Source organism: Ursus americanus, chromosome 5 (genome assembly GCF_024610735.1).
Source record: "Ursus americanus isolate L20-20 chromosome 5, mUrsAme1.1.p, whole genome shotgun sequence".
NCBI lineage: Eukaryota > Metazoa > Chordata > Mammalia > Carnivora > Ursidae > Ursus > Ursus americanus.
In genome coordinates this window covers 52,340,889-52,362,351 of record NC_142131.1, presented here as the reverse complement: position 1 = coordinate 52,362,351, position 21,463 = coordinate 52,340,889, and the positions used below count along the sequence as shown (strand labels likewise).

Sequence of the window (21,463 nt, the reverse complement as noted above, 5' to 3'; positions counted from 1 at the left end):
AATGAAATGTGTGGGATGCCTGGGTGGCTCAGTCCCTTTGGCTCAGGTCATGATCTCAGGGTCCTGGGATGGACCCCTGAGTGGGGCTTCATGCTCAGCGGGGAATCTGCTTTTCCCTCTCCCTCTGCTCCCCCCCCATGCTCTCTTTCTCTCACTCTCCCTCAAATAAATTCTTAAATAAAAGAATGAAATGTGTGCATTAAGCTTCACTAAGATCTATATCAATGACATGGACCTAATGAAACAATAAAGGTTATTGTCTGAAACCAATAAAATATGACATTAAATAAAATATCATTTCAGGTGGCACCTGTGAAATAAGCAGATGTTTTAAAACAAAATTCTATTGTGCTATTTTGGTGGTACAGCCACGTGAAGTGTGTTTGTGGACTCTCCTAGTGGGAGATTGGGGGTGCTTGCTTTATGAAACAACCATATACTCAAGTCCTAGACCAGAAATTGATTCAACTTGTTGGATCTCCTGAAAAATTCAGTTACAAATAACCCAATCTGGGGTTAACTACTTTTTTTATTCATTATATAACATTTCAGTAAAGGCCAGTATATCAGTTGATTAGCAACTAGAAGGGGTGGATGACAATTAATCTTCTTTACTTGGATCTACTTCTTTACTAGGAACTATGCAAAATATTATTCCTCTTGTAACTTTGAAGACTGATGTTACATTTTGTAACCAGGAAAATAATTGTGCAATAGGAAGGAGGGGGATAGGCTAACTCTTTCCTGGCTATGTTTAAACTTTCGAGTACTAAATGAAAGGACTTTTTTTTGAACACAGCATTGTATGTGGTGGTATTTTGCATAAAAGGGGATGTGCAGTAGTGTGGAAGTATGTTTCATATATTTTTCGGTGTTCAGATGTATAATCACTTGGGGAGAAGACAATATTACTGACAACTTTGTGAGGCGGGAATATGATTAACAGCTATTTTGAAAAGGAAAATCCCCCAACCAGATTCATTAGATACTTAATAATATTTTTAAACAAAGGAAAGAAGCCACCACTAAATTCAGTATGCTATTGCAATGAATATTCTAAGGACTATTTCATCAGTTGAGGTCATCATGAGTGTTGTATTTAAGCACGCAAGTGAGAACCAGTACCTCACTGCCGTAGACCAGGGTTAGCTACTTTGGATTTGAAGGCAAAATATATCTCTCTGGTAACTTTGAAGGTTGATGTTATATATTATAACCAGGAAAATAATTGTGCAATGCAAAGGAAAGGGAATAGGCTAACGATATTACGGCTATAGTTTCCTTAACTGATAGAAGTGTATGTCAGATAATATTACTATAAAGAAATAGTTGAAACTATTTTGAAAAAAAGAAGGGTTTAGAGGTAAGTATAAATTGTGCCCTTTTAAAGACAATCTCAGCATTATTGATGCTTTCTGAAAAATTGAAATGAATCAACATAGAGGTACCCAAAAAAGAAAGAAATCAAGAAAAACAGGAACAAGGAAAGAAGGATAGAACTTTATTCATATATTGCTAATTAATAAGTATTCAAAATTACTGTACTCTGAGATCATTTAGGCCAAGTCTGTGTTATAGTCATCCATTACAGTGTGGATTTGAAGATGGAGGAATAATTATGCAACATATTGATTACCCTGAAAACCTGGAAATTTAGGATATTTGTGTAGCTAATAATACGAATCAATCGTCATTAAGTATATAAACATATAAAAATAATTTGTTCAGTTAGGCTCAGGACTGTAATTTTTGTAGCTGGTTAAACCTGAGCAGCAGAGGCTGCAGTTTCCTAGTGCGGACTGTGGGCGCCGCTGTTGGCCAAAATGGAGAGCTTGGGCACTGGCGATCTCCTCGCGCAGCCGCAGCGCACTTTCCCTGTCGGACTCGCTAGCCCGAGCCTTTACACCACTTCCTCCTCTGGAGAAGAAGAAACCCTGACCCTCACACAGGACTTACAGCCTGTTCGGAGCTCCGGACATCTGCAGCACAGAGATTATTTGTAATCCGGCGTCTCCAGGCCGGTGAGCAACCTGAGGGGAGCAAAGAGGGATGGGGAGCGGCGCTGCGGAGAGGGGCTGGGCTGAGAGGCGGCCAGTGCTCTTTCCCTTGCTGCTGTCTTTGTTCTGCCCGGCGCTCTCTGAGCAAATCCGCTACAGGATTCCCGAGGAAATGCCCGAGGGCTCGGTGGTGGGGAACCTCGCCAAGGATTTGGGACTGAGCGCGCATGAGTTACCGACTCGACAACTGCGCATCAGTTCGGAGAAGGCTTACTTCACTGTGAGCGCCAAGAGCGGGGAGTTACTTGTGGGCAGCAGGCTAGACCGGGAGCAGATCTGTGGGAAGAAGGCAGCCTGTACTCTGGAATTTGAGGCTGTTGCTGAAAATCCGTTGAACTTTTATCACGTGAGTGTGGACATCGAAGATATTAATGACCATACCCCAAAATTCACGCAAACTTCTTTTGACCTGCAAATAAGTGAGTCTACAAAGCCTGGGGCACGATTTATTTTAGGATCTGCCCATGATGCAGATATTGGTACCAACTCACTACAGAATTACCAGCTCAATCCCAGTGATCATTTCTCACTCGTGAATAAAGAGAAACTAGATGGCAGTAAATACCCTGAGCTAGTACTAAAGATGCCTTTAGACCGGGAAGAACAGAAATCCTATCAGTTGACCTTGACTGCGTTGGACTGCGGGGATCCACCACTTAGTAGTACTGCCCAGATACAGGTCCTAGTGACTGATGCCAATGATAACCCTCCAGTGTTCAGCCAAGAGCTATACAGGGTGGGCGTTCCGGAAAACGTGCTTCCGGGCACCCCTGTGCTTCGAGTGATGGCCACTGACCAGGATGAGGGTGTCAATGCCCAGATCACCTTCTCTTTCTCTGAAGCAGGCCAGATCACCCAGTTTGACCTGAATTCTATTACCGGGGAAATTACTATTCTAAATACCTTAGATTTTGAGGAAGTCAAAGAATATTCCATAGTTTTGGAAGCAAGGGATGGTGGAGGAATGATTGCTCAATGTACCGTGGAGATAGAGGTCCAAGACATAAACGACAATTTCCCAGAAGTGGTATTCCAATCTCTGAGGGATATTATTATGGAGGATACCAAGCTGGGAACACACGTTGCTTTGCTTAAAATCCGTGACAAGGATTCTGGACACAACGGAGAAGTTATTTGTAAATTAGAAGGTGATGTTCCATTTAAAATAGTCTCGGCTTCGATAAACACCTATAAATTAGTGACAGATGGGGTTCTAGACCGAGAGCAGACCCCTGAGTACAATATCACTATCACAGCCACCGACAGGGGCAAGCCTCCCCTTTCCTCTAGCTCAAGCGTCACCCTACACATTGGCGATGTCAACGACAACGCGCCAGTTTTCGAACAGCCTTCTTACGTGGTCCATGTGGCTGAGAACAATCCTCCTGGAGCATCCATCGCACAAGTCAGCGCCTCCGACCCCGACCTGGGACACAACGGCCACGTCTCCTACTCCATCGTGGCCAGCGACCTGGAGCCACGGGCGCTGGCGTCCTACGTGTCCGTGAGCGCGCAGAGCGGCGTGGTGTTCGCGCAGCGCGCCTTCGACCACGAGCAGCTGCGCGCCTTCGAGCTGACCATGCAGGCCCGCGACCAGGGCTCGCCCGCGCTCAGCGCCAACGTGAGCCTGCGCGTGTTGGTGGACGACCGCAACGACAACGCGCCGCGGGTGCTGTACCCGGCGCTGGGGCCCGACGGCTCGGCGCTCTTCGACACGGTGCCGCGCGCCGCGCAGCCTGGCTACCTGGTCACCAAGGTGGTGGCGGTGGACGCCGACTCGGGACACAATGCCTGGCTGTCGTACCACGTGCTGCAGGCCAGCGAGCCGGGACTCTTCAGCCTGGGGCTGCGCACGGGCGAGGTGCGCACGGCGCGTGCTTTGGGCGACAGGGACGCGGCCCGCCAGCGCCTGCTGGTCGCTGTGCGGGATGGGGGACAGCCGCCCCTCTCGGCCACAGCCACGCTGAACCTGGTTTTCGCTGACACCCTTCAAGAGGCGCTCCCAGATGTCAGCGACCGTCCTACACTCTCTGACCCCCAGGCAGAGCTGCAGTTTTACCTGGTGGTAGCGTTGGCCTTGATCTCAGTACTTTTCCTCCTGGCGGTGACTCTGGCCATCGCCTTGCACCTTCGTCGCTCCTCTAGCCTCACCACCTGGGGCTGCTTTCAGCCTGGTCTGTGTGTCAAGTCAGGACCTGTGATTCCTCCCAACTACAGTGAAGGGACTTTGCCTTATTCCTACAATTTGTGCGTGGCCCATACTGGAAAGACGGAGTTTAATTTTCTAAAGTGCAATGAGCAGTTGAGTTTAGAACAAGACATACTTTGTGGTGATTCATCTGGGGCCTTATTTCCACTTTGCAAATCCAGTGAGTCAACCTCCCATCTGGTGAGTTTCTTTTAAGCATAACCTGCTTCTTATGATATAACCCAATTCTTTATGTTCATGGGAAAATATACAATTTGTACATCTAAAAGTTTCTCTAAAAAGTCAAAAAGCTATCATATCATTCTTCAAGGGAAGTTGAAGTAGGAGCAGTTATGTCTCTTTTAGGGATGTCTTACCAGGCTCAGATCTATGAAGCAGTTAGAGGGTGGTTTTATCTAGGAAGGAAATCATGTTATAGGCTATCTCCTAAAAGCTAATGAAATTTTTTCCTAAGTTTTTCTTCCTATTATCTAATATACTTTTTTGGGGCTGGATATAGTATAAATGTAAAAGTGGGTAGTCATTTAAATAAACCTTTAAAGCAAAAAATTAAACTAAAATTAGACTTTTTTCATAACTGATTTAACTGTTTTGTTTCTTTTATTTACTTCTTTTTGTTTCAAAGCCTCCTAGAATAAAGTATCTTAACCGGGATTTTTATGTAGATGGGCACATTCCAATTGTATTCAATGAACTGTGTGTGTGTTTAAAAGCATTTTACTTACCAGTAAGACCAGTATGCTTACCAGAAGATAAAAGCATTTTCTTTAACTTGCAGCATAGGTTTTTCACACACACCTATATAATTTTAAATTGTCTTTTTTGCAGCCCAAATATAGCCAGAGGCCTTCTAGTCATTCTACTATCTCTAGGAGAAAGATGTCCTGAATTTTTCAAATTTTAGACAAAATTGCCAATCTGATGTGCATACAAGTGATATATGTATATATATGATATATATATAAGATTTATCTTTGACATTTGTCATCTTTAGCTAGGTTTCTGTTAGCAAATGCTCAGTTACTGGCCACTTCACAAACTGCTGAAGAAAAGAGACATAATTTTCTTTGTAGTGATACTTTTTGACTGCTTGATGACAATTATGTGTTCCCTTTTTGTGGTTCTCTTGATCAAAATACTATGTAAGGGGGCGCCTGGGTGGCTTAGTCAGTTAAGCATCTGACTCTTGATTTCGACTCAGGTCATGTTCTCAGGATTGTTAGATCCAGCTCCATGCTCAGTGCGGAGTCTGCTTGAGATTGTTTTTATTAAAAAATACTAATTAAGGTAAAATTAACTTTAGAATATATGTCTTATGAAGTTAATTAAGTCTGCTTTAAAATGTAATCATCTCTCATTTGTGGAAGAGTAGGATGGAGATATGCTTTTCATTGTGTATTCATTTGTATTTTTAAAATATTGTCTATTCAAATAGGAAATAATACATAATTTAAATAAAGTAGCAAATCAAGGGTGCCTGGGGCACCTGGATGGCTCAGTCCCTTAAGCATCTGCCTTCAACTCAGGTCATGACCTCAGGGTCTATCAGGGAGTCTGCTTGTCCCTCTCCTTCCTCCTCTGCTCCTCCAACCACTCACACTCTCTCTAAAATAAAATAAAATAAAATAAAATAAAATAAAATAAAATAAAATAAAATCTTAAAACAAAACAAAACAAGGGGGCCTGGCTGGCTCAGTTGGTAGAGCATGCAATTTTGGATCTTGGGGTTGTGAGTTTGAGCCCCACCTGGGAGTAGAGATTACTTAAAAATAAATAAATAAATGAAATAGCAAACTAACATAATCTCTGACGATACTTGAAAGTAAAAGCATTTATCCTGGTAAAACTTCACAATATTAATTTGAAAACATTATCAATATATAATTAAAACAGCATTTTTAAAAGAAAATTTAAAAAAGCAACAACTCTACTGAAAGCTTACTATAATGATTAACTGGTTTACATCAAATACAACATCTTCTGAGTCAATCATATTCAACAGTTCTACTCGAGTCTAAAAATGAATTTATTTCCAGTGACAACTGGAGGCCTTACGTATTTGACAATAGATTTACAATAAAGCTTAGCCATAGTAAGAAATAAAATTTTAATGATTTACGTTTTAAGAGTAAATGTGTTCCAGAAATTTGAGTAATGTGAGACTACCCCATAAATCTTTTGGGTTCATTTAATAACCCTTTGTAAAACTTTAACCCTACTTACTCCGATGCTTCTTGGCCACAACTTTTAAAATATGAATTCAGAGACAAATAAAATAAATTCAAAACATACTATAAAAGGCAAGTATTTTTTCTCTCTCAATAACTTAGTATATACACTATTACATATCTAAGAGGGTGCAGTAACTGCTTCGGACTCTAAGCGCCGCTGTTCACCTATTTGGAGATAAATTTAACCAAAAGCCTTCCGGTTACTAAAGGCTCGGATCTCACAAAGACCCGCAGATCCCACAAACCAACTGCAGGGCTGCAGTGAAACTCTGTCCCTACATCTGAGACACTCCAGTTTTCTATGAAATGATCTCCATACGTGCAGCAAAAAGGTAAACAAGACACATATGCCCAATGAGGATTCTGAGTGGATTCAGGAGTGAGAGAACAATGGCCGCTCCAAAGAATTACCAGAGACGCACCGAGCTGGTCCTGCTATGCGCGCTCTGGGGCACGCTATGGGAAATTGGGAGAGGACAGATCCACTATTCGGTGCCAGAAGAGAGCGACAAAGGATCCTTTGTGGGTAACATCTCCAAGGACCTGAATCTGGAGCCACAAGAGCTGGCGAAGCACGGAGTCCGCATCGTCTCCAGAGGTAGGACGCAGCTTTTTGCTCTGAACCAGAAAACTGGCGGCTTGCTCACCGCGGGCAGAATAGACCGGGAGGAGCTTTGTGCTCAGAGCACACAGTGTCTAGTAAATATCAATATCCTGGTTGAGGGCAGAGGAAAACTTTTTGGGGTAGAAATAGAAATCACTGATATCAATGATAATAACCCAAAATTCCAGGTCGAAAATCTGGAAATGAAAATTAACGAGATCTCTCCACCTGGAACACGTTATGCGCTGCCAGAGGCTGTTGACCCGGACGTGGGCATGAATTCCTTACGGAGCTATCAGCTCAGCCCCCATCCCCACTTCTCCCTCGACGTGCAAACTGGAGACGACGGAACTCTGCACCCAGAGCTGGTGCTGGAGCAGGCCCTGGACCGCGAGGAAGAGGCTGCTCACCACCTGGTCCTCATCGCCTGGGATGGCGGTGACCCGCGTCGCTCCAGCACAGTGCACATCCATGTGACAGTGCTGGATACAAATGACAATGCCCCAGTTTTTGCTCTACCGATTTACCGAGTGAAAGTCCCAGAGAATGTGCCCCCGGGCACCCGGCTGCTTACTGTGAGCGCTAGCGACCCCGATGACGGAGCCAATGGAGAAGTGACCTATAGATTCTGGAAAATTAGTGAAAAACAATCTCCGTTATTCCAGCTTAATGAAAATACTGGGGAAATATCAACAGCAGAGAGTCTAGACTATGAAGAATGTGCATTTTATGAAATGGAAATACAAGCTGAAGATGTGGGGGCACTTTTGGGGAGGACCAAAGTGCTCATTTCAGTGGAAGATGTGAATGACAATAGACCGGAAGTGATCATTACATCTCTGTTTAGCCCAGTCTTGGAAAATACTCTTCCTGGAACAGTAATCGCCTTCCTGAATGTGTATGACCGAGACTCCGGGAAGAATGGTCAAGTTGTCTGTAACACACCTCATAATTTACCTTTTCAATTAGAAAAATCAATAGATAATTATTATAGATTGGTGACATGGAAATATCTGGACCGAGAAAAGATCTCTATGTACAATATCACAGTGATGGCCTCAGATCTAGGAACTCCTTCTCTATCTACTGAAACTCATATCACCCTATATGTGGCAGATATCAATGACAATCCACCCACTTTCCCTCAAGTCTCCTATTCAGCCTATATCCCAGAGAACAACCCCAGAGGTGCCACCATCTTCACTGTGATGGCTCACGACCCCGACAGTGGCAGAAATGCCCAGGTGTCTTACTCTGTGACCGAGGACATCATCATGGGGGGGCCTCTCTCCTCCTATGTCTCCATCAACTCAGACACAGGCGTCCTATATGCGCTGTGCTCCTTTGACTATGAGCATATACGAGACTTGCAGTTACTGGTGACTGCCAGCGATGGCGGGGACCCTCCACTCAGCAGCAATGTGTCTTTTAGCATATTCGTGCTGGACCAGAATGACAATGCCCCGGAAATCCTGTACCCCGCCCTGCCCACCGACGGTTCCACCGGCGTGGAGCTGGCACCCCGATCCGCAGAGCCCGGCTACCTGGTCACCAAGGTGGTGGCGGTGGATAGAGACTCTGGCCAGAACGCCTGGCTCTCCTACCGCCTGCTCAAGGCCAGCGAGCCAGGGCTCTTCGCGGTGGGGCTGCACACGGGCGAGGTGCGCACGGCGCGGGCCCTGCTGGACAGAGACGCGCTCAAGCAGAGCCTGGTGGTGGCGGTGCAGGACCACGGCCAGCCCCCTCTCTCGGCCACCGTCACGCTCACCGTGGCCGTGGCCGACAGCATCCCGGACGTCCTGGCCGATCTGGGCAGCATCAGGACCCCCGGCGACCCAGACGATTCGGACCTCACGCTCTACCTGGTGGTGGCGGTGGCCGCAGTGTCCTGCGTCTTCCTCGCCTTTGTCATCGTGCTGCTGGCGCTCAGGCTGAGGCGCTGGCACGCGTCGCGCCTGCTCCAGGCTTCGGGAGGCGGGCTGGTGGGCGTGCCGGCCTCGCACTTTGTGGGCGTGGACGGGGTGCGGGCTTTCCTGCAGACCTATTCTCACGAGGTCTCGCTGACCGCGGACTCGCGGGAGAGTCACGTGATCTTCCCCCAGCCCAACTACATCGACACGCTCATCAGTCTGGAGAGCTGTGAGAAAAATGATTCCTTGCTAACATCCCCAGATTTTCGTCAATGTAAGAACGAAGCTGCTTCTGTTCAGGTGAGTTCAGTTCTTTGTTCACGTTTAATTCTCAGAGGAATTATAATTTTTATAAATTTATATTTTAAAACACACATTGTGGAGATAGTTTAAAATATTTTTTTAAAAAGTGGACCGCGAAGTTTTTGGGTTTAGTGGTGATACTATAAAATTGAGCTCTAATCATGATAGTTTGCTTCATTTGCTTTCCAACGGCTGGACAAGATTGTTTAAATGTCAACTCTCAACCTTTTGAAAATCTTCCATATGAGGGGCACCTGGCTGGCTCAGTCAGTAGAGCCTGAGACTCTCGATCTCAGGGTAGTGAGTTCCAGCCCCACTTTGGGTGTAGAGATTACTTTTAAAAAATACAAAAAATTGGGGCGTCTGGGTGACTGGGTCGGTTGGGCCTCAGACTCTTGGTTTCTGCGTAGGCAGTGATCTCATGGGTTGTTCGATCAAGCAGGGGTGGGGCTCCCTGCTCAGTGAGGAGTCTGCTTGATTATTCTTTCCCTCTGCCCCTCCACCTACTGGTGCTCACACACTCTCTCTCAAATAAGTCTTTTTTAAAGAGAAAAGAAAAACATAAAAAAATAAATTTAAAAAATCCTCCATATGTTGCTATAATTATCACTTATCACTCATCACTTAAAAAGTAGTTACCCAACCACATGAAGTTTGTCTTATATTTAGGAAATATATATATATATTCCTAATAAAAATTGAGAAAAAAATAACTGAGACTTTTAAATCCTTGTATTGGCTTAGTAAAAGTAAAATACATCTCACGATTTTAAGATTCTGTTTAGGGTTTGAATCTTGAAGGTCTGAAGTTTCCTAGGATTTTGGAGATTTCTTCACCTTAAACCCCTTTTATGAGCCTTGTGTTTGCATCAGTACCCTTGAAAACTTTAATACTTCTTATTATATTACAAAACAGAAATAAATTTGAAAGGGCAGAACTTGGTAGTAGGTGAAACTGATTCCCATATGTGTCAGGGCTCTCCAAGAGCTCATACTAAAGAAGACATAGAACCTAAAGCCTAAAATGTCCATTACCCCCCCCCCCCAAAAAAAACCCAAAATAAAAACAACAAAATCATATTTGAAATAAAATATCATTTTGTAAAATACAGAAAATATGTTTTCATAAGTTCCGATGAGTTGTTTTGATTGGACAGCCATGTGAAATGTGCTGTGTTCTCATGGTGAGAGAGTTTGAGAATGTTGGTTTTAAGAAGTTTCATATAAACAGATTCTAAACAAGCTGATCAACTCAATTAAAAATGATTCCATCTGGATTATATATCTTCTGTATTCCTTCTTATAACATTTTAACAGTGCTAACTCTTGATTTGTCATCAGTGAGAATGAAAAACACAATAAAGCATTTGTTAGTTATAAAAAGGGTACTTCCCAAGGATTGTGTAGTGTTTCCTCCTATTTTGCACATACTGTGGGTGGGATTTAACTTCATATTGTCTGTAGTGTTTGGGTGCACAGACCTTTGAGGGGACAACTATATTATTGATACTTCACAATTTTTATTTTTTATTTTTTTAAAGATTTTTATTTATTTGACAGAGAGAGAGACAGTCAGTGAGAGAGGGAACACAAGCAGGGGAGTGGGAGAGGAATAAGCAGGCCTCCAGGGCAGAGCATGGAGCCCCATGTGGGGCTTGATCCCAGGACCCCGGAATCACACCCTGAGAGGAAAGCAGACGAATGAGCCACCCAAGCGCCCCAATTTTTAAGTGTTTGGAAAATTGCCCTGACAAAAGTCCTTATTCTTGTTCAAAACATTCACTGATTGTTAAAAAAAATTTTCAACAAATGGAGTAATACAGAACAATTGTCATTTGCCCAGGAAATTTATGTGAATAAACTTACCACAAGCTCAAGTCTAAAGTCATTACTTCAGTATAACATAGATACATAGATATGAAAGTAATGTGATCACCTGAAATATCCTTTTTGTATTGAAGACTAGATAAACATTTTCCGAGTGACTTTTAAGAATGAATTAATATACTATATCGGGTATGACATAATCCAAATAAGTTTTAGACATGAAGAAGAAGGTAGAGTAAATCATCTCTTGACTACATCATAAGGACAGGTGTTTTTGTGTGTGTGTGAATACTTCCTTAGATAGTCAAAAGAGTAAAAAGAAATTATTTTTAAAAGAGAGTGTTGATATTATCAGAAGAAGTTTGAGGATGTAGGAAATTGCACAACTTTACAGAATAATTTTCAACTGTGTTAGTATTTGCTAATATATGTGATATGAAACAACAATAATGTAGAAATGTTAGGGGAAACATTTAGGAATCAATGAAAGAAGATTGAAATTGTTTCACATATTATACGTAATAAAGAGAAATGATTTTGTGAAGTCAGTAGATGATAAACTCTCTGAGGTCAAGACCCCTGTCTTACTCATTTTTATATCGCCACTGACAAGGGAAGTACTTAGCACAAGGCAAGAGTTCGATGTATGCAGTAGGGTGAAATGGATGGACCGGTATATGTAGGTTTCTAAAAAAAACTCAACATATTTCTAATAATTTGGAAACAAGAGAAAAGGCTTTATAATTTAAAATATTAAATATATTAACATAAAAACATGGCTTGTTCAGTTAGGCACAAGATTGTAATTATTGTAGTGGTTAAACTGAAGCAGCAGAGGCTGCAGTTTCCTAGTGCGGACTGTGGGCGCCGCTGTTGGCCAAAATGGAGAGCTTGGGCACCGGCTATCTCCTCGCGCAGCCGCAGCGCACTTTCCCTGTCGGACTCGCTAGCCCGAGCCTTTACACCACTTCCTCCTCTGGAGAAGAAGAAACCCTGACCCTCACACAGGACTTACAGCCTGTTCGGAGCTCCGGACATCTGCAGCACAGAGATTATTTGTAATCCGGCGTCTCCAGGCCGGTGAGCAACCTGAGGGGAGCAAAGAGGGATGGGGAGCGGCGCTGCGGAGAGGGGCTGGGCTGAGAGGCGGCCAGTGCTCGTTCCCTTGCTGCTGTCTTTGTTCTGCCCGGCGCTCTCTGAGCAGATCCGCTACAGGATTCCCGAGGAAATGCCCGAGGGCTCGGTGGTGGGGAACCTCGCCAAGGATTTGGGACTGAGCGCGCATGAGTTACCGACTCGACAACTGCGCATCAGTTCGGAGAAGGCTTACTTCACTGTGAGCGCCAAGAGCGGGGAGTTACTTGTGGGCAGCAGGCTAGACCGGGAGCAGATCTGTGGGAAGAAGGCAGCCTGTACTCTGGAATTTGAGGCTGTTGCTGAAAATCCGTTGAACTTTTATCACGTGAGTGTGGACATCGAAGATATTAATGACCATACCCCAAAATTCACGCAAACTTCTTTTGACCTGCAAATAAGTGAGTCGACTGTGCCAGGCACTCGGTTTATATTAGAAACAGCGGAAGATGCAGATATTGGCTTAAATGCTCTGCAGATTTATAAACTCTCTCTTAGTCCTATTTTCTCATTGATAAATAAAGAGAAACAAGATGGTAGTAAATACCCAGAACTGGCATTGGAGAAACGTTTAGACCGGGAACAACAGAGTTACCATCGTTTAATTCTGACTGCCTTGGATGGTGGGGATCCGCCACTCAGCGGCACCACTGAGCTCCGGATCCAGGTTACTGACGCCAATGATAACGCCCCTGTATTCAGCCAGGACGTATACAGAGTAAGCCTTCGTGAAAATGTGCCCCCAGGCACCGCAGTGGTGCAGGTGTCAGCCACTGACCAAGATGAGGGCATCAACTCTGAAATCACTTACTCCTTCTACAGGACCGGGCGAGTCTTCAGTCTGAATTCAAAGAGCGGGGAAATTACAACTCTTAAGACTCTGGATTTCGAAGAAATCAAGGAATATTCTATAGTGGTGGAAGGGAGAGATGGTGGAGGACTGGCTGCACAATGTACAGTTGAAATTAACATTCAAGATGAAAATGACAACAGTCCAGAAATTACATTCCATTCTCTAGCCGAAATGGTTCTGGAAAACGCACTGCCAGGAACGCCAATTGCTTTAATCAAAACATATGATCGAGATTCTGGGGAGAATGGGGAGGTTAATTGTCGATTAGAGGGTGAAGTTCCTTTTCAGATAATCTCTTCATCCAAAAATTCATATAAGTTAATAATAGACGGGACTCTTGACCGAGAACACACCCCGGAATACAATGTCACCATAACAGCCACTGACAGAGGCAAGCCTCCCCTTTCTTCCAGCACTACCATCACCCTGCACATCACCGATGTCAACGACAACGCGCCGGTTTTCCACCAGGCCTCCTACGTGGTTCACGTGGCCGAGAACAATCCTCCAGGCGCCTCTATTGCGCAAGTCAGCGCCTCCGACCCCGACCTGGGGCCCAACGGCCGCGTCTCCTACTCCATCGTGGCCAGCGACCTGGAGCCACGGGCGCTGGCGTCCTACGTGTCCGTGAGCGCGCAGAGCGGCGTGGTGTTCGCGCAGCGCGCCTTCGACCACGAGCAGCTGCGCGCCTTCGAGCTGACCCTGCAGGCCCGCGACCAGGGCTCGCCCGCGCTCAGCGCCAACGTGAGCCTGCGCGTGTTGGTGGACGACCGCAACGACAACGCGCCGCGGGTGCTGTACCCGGCGCTGGGGCCCGACGGCTCGGCGCTCTTCGACACGGTGCCGCGCGCCGCGCAGCCCGGCTACCTGGTCACCAAGGTGGTGGCGGTGGACGCCGACTCGGGACACAATGCCTGGCTGTCGTACCACGTGCTGCAGGCCAGCGAGCCGGGACTCTTCAGCCTGGGGCTGCGCACGGGCGAGGTGCGCACGGCGCGTGCTTTGGGCGACAGGGACGCGGCCCGCCAGCGCCTGCTGGTCGCTGTGCGGGATGGGGGACAGCCGCCCCTCTCAGCCACAGCCACACTGCTCCTGGTTTTCGCTGACAGCTTACAGGAGGTGCTTGGGGATGTCAGCGACCGGCCGGCACCCTCTGACCCCCAGGCAGAGCTGCAGTTTTACCTGGTGGTGGCTTTGGCCTTGATTTCCGTGCTCTTCCTCCTCGCGGTGATTCTGGCGGTTGCCCTGCGCCTGCGAAGCTCCTCCAGCGCCACCACCTGGGGCTGCTTTCAGCCTGGTCTGTGTGTCAAGTCAGGACCTGTGGTTCCTCCCAACTACAGTGAAGGGACTTTGCCTTATTCCTACAATCTGTGCGTTGCCCATACTGGAAAGACAGAGTTTAATTTTCTAAAATGTAATGAGCCATTGAGTTCAGGACAAGGTATGCTACTTTGCGGTGATTCATCTGGGGCCTTATTTCCACTGTGTAATACCAGTGAGTCGACTTCCCATCCTGAAACTCTAACTGCGGTGAGTTCTATTTAAGTATCTACTCCTTTTCATCATCTACCCAATTTTTCATGTTTATATGAAAATATATTAGTAAGTTGTCTTAAGGATATTGTAGCCCATCAGAAAGCTGTACTTCCATTTTTTGAGGAGAGTGGTGAGCTGGGAGTAGTTATGTGACATATAATAGAGTTATCACACCACCTTCAGATTTACAAAGTAGTGTGTTTCCTCCTTGCTTCACAGTAAAAGTATTATATCAATTTCTTACATTTTTTCATAGGTAATGAAATTTACCCAGAATGCCTCATTTATATTTGAGTCTTTTAACATATAAATAAACACTAAATTTAAAGTAGGCAATCATTTGATTTGTCCTTTAAAACAAAGAAACTACTACTAGCCTTCTTTTTCACTGATTTCGCTAATAGAGGTTCCATCTTTCTAAATGTTTATTCCTCATGTCTAGTTGCTTATATCTACTTAGTCATGACTGTTTGAATACTTTAAAACTATAAGAAAAATAGTGTGGGGGAGGGGAGGGGGGGGAGAGAGCCAGTGACTTCATCAGAAGTTCCAATCATTATCTAAATTCCTTCAAATTTTCTTGAATGCAAAATCCTCCTCTTCCTCTTATAGTTAATAGAAGACACTTGACCAAAGAAAAGGAAATGCTATTGCCTCTATCACTTGCTATCATTCCTTACCTATATTTTTTGAAGAAAAGGGGAAAGTCACTGGATTTGTCTTATTATTTGGAACTCTAAACATTAGTGATTAGAGGTTTTCTCATCATCCTTGTATCTGTAGGAGGGAAGGAGAATCCCAAATTTTCCATTTTATGGCAAAAATTACCAATTTTATGCTCAAAGTTGCCATTTCCTAAGAAGCAGTCTTTTGCTCGGTCTTCCTTAGTAACTGCTTCAGTAAATGGTATCCTTACAAATTGCTGAGAGAATTTTTTAAAAGGTAGGTTCTATGTCCAGTGTGGGGCTTGAACTCACCACCTTGAGATGCTCAACTGATGGAGCCAGCCAGGTTCCCCTGAAAGAATTTCTTGTAATGGCACGTTTTGCTTTTTAATGATAATAATTTGTTCTACATCTTGTTTTCTTTTTCTCTAATTATCAGAGGTTTAAGTGACCTTTACAATAAGAAGTTTAAGACTACTTTAACTGCATAATTTCTTTATGGAAGGATTGAAATGGAAGCTTGCTTTTCATTGTGTGTTTATTTGAATATTCCAAATGCCATAGCCAGTTCATGCATTATGTATTCACAGAGAAAATTTAAAAACATTGAAATAGCATTAAAGTGTAACATTTACAAATATGCAACTTTAAAAAACCAGTCCTTTTAAAATTTAGCAATATTAGGTGAGAAAATCTATTACTGTTGCATAATTTAAGTTATTTTGTGAATGAAATTTTAAGGAAACCTTACTCCAGCAAGTTACTATCTGCATAAGTTAACCTTAAAAAATAATTTCAAAATGAATAATCCATACATTCATTCAATGTAATATGTAATATATGTTTATTGTATAAAACTAAGAAAAACATGAATGTATTTCCAAAGAGGATGTACATTGTAGTGACTTCAGAAAATAATGACATATAGAAAAATTTTGAAACATTATAAAAAGGGAATTAGAATATTTTACATATGTAAAAAGAGAGCAAAATTCTACCAAGAATAAGTTAATTTGATATTAAGAAAAAATGGTGAGTGGCACCTGGGTGGCTCAGTCGGTTAAACATCTGACTCTTGATCTCAGCTCAGGTCTTGATTTCAGGGTCTTTGGAAGTTCAAGCCCCACATTGAGCTCCATGCTGGGCGTGGAGCGTACTTAAAAAAAGAAAAAGAAAAAAAGAAAAGATGTCGATTTAACAGTACACTTAATACAAGTTTCATTCCACTTCATTTTCAACTAACATATCCAGAAATGGTAAGTGCTTTTGAGATGAGAATGCAAGAAACAGTGAAACAAGTCTACGATCATGGTTAGAAGAGAGTGTTTTCTTTTTCAGTCATCTATAACCAAGTATTATCTCAGTGGGTGTAGTGTCGGACTAGGACTCTAAGGGCGCTGTTGACCAGCTCTAAGAAAAAGCTCAAATCAACTCTCTATCCTATCCCGATGTTAAGATCTGCAACTACACAAAGCCTCACAGATCCCACAAACTGCAGTAAAAGCTGCAACAAAACTCACCCTCTTAACTTGCGGCACTTCAGTTTCTCCTGAGGAAAAAGGTAAAAGGTCATCATAATTTGCAGGAGGAAAAAAAAGCCTAAGGAGTCAATTTGCACAGAAAGCATTCTGGGGAAAAAATATATCCGTAGTGAAGGAACAATGCCTGCTCCACTAATCTGCACCGCAAAGGACTGGTTCTGCTGTGCCTTTTCCTGGGCAGGCTTTGGGAGACCGGGACCAGCCAGATACGCTATTCGTTGCCTGAAGAGACAGAAAAAGACTCTATTGTGGGGGAATATCTCCAAGGATCTGGGGCTGGAGCCCCAGGAGCTGGCAGAGCGCGGTGTCTGCATCATTTCCAGAGGTAGGACGCAGCTTTTTGCTCTGAACCCCCGAAGCGGCAGTTTAGTCACTGAGGATGGAAAAGACCAGGAGGAGCTCTGTGCTCAGAGAGCAGTGTCTGGTTAACTTTGAATTCCTAGTGGAAGGGTAAAACTTTACAGAACGGAAGTAGAAGTAACTGATATAAACGACAGTGCGCCAGAATTCCAGGCTGAGAATCTGGAAGTAAAAATTAATGTAATTGCTGCGCTTGGAACACGTTACCCGCTGCCAGAGGCTGTTGACCCGGACGTGGAGCTATCAGCTCAGCCCCCATCCCCACTTCTCCCTCGACGTGCAAACTGGAGACGACGGAACTCTGCACCCAGAGCTGGTGCTGGAGCAGGCCCTAGACCGCGAGGAAGAGGCTGCTCACCACCTGGTCCTCATCGCCTGGGATGGCGGTGACCCGCATCGCTCCAGCACAGTGCACATCCACGTGACAGTGCTGGATACAAATGTCAATGCCCCGGTTTTTGCTCTACCGATTTACCGAGTGAAAGTCCCAGAGAACTTGCACCCGGCTGCTTACTGTGAGCGCTAGCGACCCCGATGACGGAGCCAATGGAGAAGTGACCTATAGATTCTGGAAGATTAGTGAAAAACAATCTCTGTTATTCCAGCTTAATGAAAATACTGGGGAAATATCAACAGCAGAGAGTCTAGACTATGAAGAATGTGCATTTTATGAAATGGAAATACAAGCTGAAGATGTGGGGGCACTTTTGGGGAGGACCAAAGTGCTCATTTCAGTGGAAGATGTGCATGACAATAGACCGGAAGTGATCATTACATCTCTGTTTAGCCCAGTCTTGGAAAATACTCTTCCTGGAACAGTAATCGCCTTCCTGAATGTGTATGACCGAGACTCCGGGAAGAATGGTCAAGTTGTCTGTAACACACCTCATAATTTACCTTTTCAATTAGAAAAATTAATAGAAGATTATTATAGATTGGTGACAGTCCAAATTCTTGACAGAGAAAAAAACCCTCTGAATATAAAATCACAGTAACATCAACAGACAGAGGAATGCTGCTCCGGTCCACAGCAATTTACATCCATCTACACCGAAGATATCGATGATAACCCAGCTTCTCTGGAAACTCCTATTCAGTCTACCTCCCTGAGAACAACCTTAGAGCCATCTTCATCTTCTTGGTGCCAGCCCATGACCCCGACAGTAACGAGAACACTCAGGTGTTATTTCACCTTGGCTGAGGACACTATCCAAGGGTTGCCTCTTTCCTCCTATGTCTCCATCAGCTCCGACACTGGCGTGATATACATGCTGTGTTCCTTTGGCTTTGAGCAGTTTCATGATCTTGAAATGCAGGTGAGGACAAGTGACAGTGGGAACCAACCATTCAGCAGCAATGTGTCACTGAACTTGCTTGTGCTGGACCAGGACAGTGCACCAGAAATCCTGTACCCCACTCTCCCCAACTGATGTTTCCACTGGTGTGCACTCTGCAGAACCTGGTGACCTGGTAACCAAGATGGTGGCTGTAGATGGAGGCTCAAGTTGGAATGCCTGGCTGTCCTACTGCCTGCTCAAGGCCAGTGAGCCTGGGCTCTTCTCGGGGCAGGCCCTACTGGACAGAGACTCACTCCAGCAGAGCCTGGTGGTGGTGGTCCAGGACCACAGCCAGCCCCCTCTCTCATCCACTGTCACACTCACCGTGGCCTTGACTGATAGCATTCCAGATGTGCTGGCTGACCTCAACAGTCTGGAGGTCCCCGCATACCCAGAGACCTCAGACCTCACCCTATACTTAGTGGTGTCAGTGGCTGCCATCTCCTGCATCTTCCTTACCATTGTCATTGTGTTTCTGGTGCTCAGGTTTTGGCGTTGGCACACCTCACATCTAGTCCAGGCTGTGGGGATTGGATTTGCTGGTGTGCCTACTTCTCGCTCTGTGGGTGTTGGCGGGGTGTGGGCTTTTCTGCAGACTTACTCCCAGGAAGCTTCACTCATGGCGGACTCCTGGGAGAGTCATGTGATCTTTCCCCAGCCCAAGTATGACAATATCCTGATTAGCCAGGAGCGCTGTCAGAAAAATGACCCTTCCTGTGTTTCAGATGATTCTAGGTTTCCTGTAGGAAACACGTCTTTGCTTCAGTGAGTTCCATTTTTCCTCTATTTTCTATTATAACTGGTTTTGTCTTTAAGGTTTGCACTTAAGGTATGATACACTGATGTTAATGCATTTCACACCACTTAGGTTTTCATTGGGCCTAATTTTTGCTCTAACATCTATAGGAGGCATTTATTGGTTACATCACTGATAAAACTTTCACTTTATCCTAATTAAATTAACCTAGGGTCAGTGGAAACCCTCTTCATGGGGCTGCTCTCATTGAGCATTGATATGGGCTATTTGGGTGTGTTTGCTTGGTTGGTTATCAGTTCACTACTAATTCTTAGGGGTGGTTTTCCATTCCTGAAAGTTATTATTGTTGTTATTTTCAGTGGCCCCATTGTGAACTTCTTATATATCTTCGAACTTCTTACATACTGCTGAAACATAACTACACCTGATAACTGATTTTGTAAAGGTAAATTAATGACAAAACACATTCGTTCTTCTTGAAGAAACTAAAAGCCCAGACTTTTCTGCTTCTGCTATTCTGTTTCTATGATAGGACACCACCCCTTTGAGGTTATGTTTTTCAGATCACATGTTTGTAGAGGTTGTTGGAATTTAAAGATCACTTTTGAGGAAGAATGACACTTCACTTACAGGGATTTCTGAGGATGAACACCAAAAGAGGACAAAACAAGGGAGATAAAAATTATTCTTCAACCATCTGTTATTTATGGTTCAATTCTCCAATCTCCAGCCTAGAAATAAATCTGGATAAGGGAGACAATTTAGGAAAATATTCTCAAGAACTGCTGGGAGAGATTCTAAAAATATTTTACTCGCTTTTAGCTATAAGGAAAACAATATTTTATTTGATTTTGAACATAGTGTCAATTTAAGTAAAAAAAGACATTCCAGGAGACTTTATTTTTTTATTATTTATTTTTTGAGAGAGTGAGAGAGTGAAGGGGTGAGGGCAGAGAGAGGGGGAGAGAATCTTAAGCAGACTCTGCGCTCAGTGCGGAGCCTGAAGGGGGCTGGATATCATGACGCTGAGATCATGACCTGAGGTGAAACCAAGAGTTGGAGGCTTAACCAACTGAGCCACCCAGATGCCCCTCCAGGAGACTTTAAAAATAAGCTTTGAAGTTGACTCAAAATTCTATTCTAAACACGCTGGCTATAGGGTTAACAAGTCTGGAAAGCCAGTATGACATACAGACATTATAATTATTTCAAATACTCTTATTTCTAAGCTATTAAGAAAAAAAATAAAGCATCCTTCTGGGTCATATTTTTAACTGTGCAACAGGGAAACTGTCACTTGAAGTTTCTGTCCTGGGAAGTAACCATTGGTACTTGGTATTCATAAATATTAAATATTCGTTAATTTTGGAAAAATAACATAGATATTGATGAAGGCTTGTATATCATGGTGGGTTACTACTATTCTCTACCATTAATAATACCACTTGTAAGCTCACTGCATGGATAACTGGGCAGAGTGGGGAAAATGCTGAATTCTACTTTTCTCAAATGAGATAGGGCTTTTATATTGGTAACATTTTATATAACAGAACAGGCTAAAATCCTTGCTTATCTTGATGTTTTCTCTTAAAAGTTAAAATATCTTGGATTTGCTTCAAAATAATGAGGGAGTACAATATATATTAAATGAAGATGGCCCTGATCATTACTGCCATTGCGTGATGAGTATATAAAGATTCAGTAATAATACTCTCTAGTTTTGTGTAAGTTTGAAAATTTTACATAATTTCTTTAAGACACTAAGTATATACAACTGTAATACTTTAGTAGAATTTCGGGCTCTTATGTAAGTGCATTTTCAAATATATTCAAATACATATATTTCTATATATATATTGCTCTTATACATATTTCTCTCTATATATATTTCTCTCTGTATACAATTGGCCCCCAGGTCCTCTCTGTTGCAGTGACCGCCACTCACTAGGACAAGGGGGTCAATGCAGAAATAAACTACTTCAGGAGTACTTCTCAGAGTACAGGGAATTTATAGAAATATATATAGGAGCTTCGAAGAGCAATATATATATTCTAGAGATATTCCAGAGATAAACTGGATTCAAGAGGAAAATGTCAGACTGCGGTACCACACGGGGCCTCTGGGCGCCGCTGTCGGCC

General features: G+C 43.8%; 1 protein-coding gene and 1 pseudogene across 12 annotated transcripts in view; both read left to right on the top strand.

Moving 5' to 3' along the window:
• Positions 1 to 21,463, top strand: part of LOC123790226 (protocadherin gamma-C5) — a 168,765-nt gene that overhangs the window by 46,064 nt on the left and 101,238 nt on the right. The window contains exon 1 of one of the 12 annotated variants that reach the window (XM_045794443.2): positions 540 to 4,446. The exons of 8 other annotated variants lie outside the window; for them this stretch is intronic. In XM_045794443.2, the coding sequence (XP_045650399.1) occupies positions 2,050 to 4,446 (2,397 nt within the window). In that variant the 5' untranslated portion in view covers positions 540 to 2,049. 3 more of the 12 variants (XM_045794428.2, XM_045794426.2, XM_045794442.2) reach the window with 3 other exon arrangements.
• On the top strand, positions 16,198 to 21,249 carry LOC123790502 (protocadherin gamma-A9 pseudogene; annotated as a pseudogene).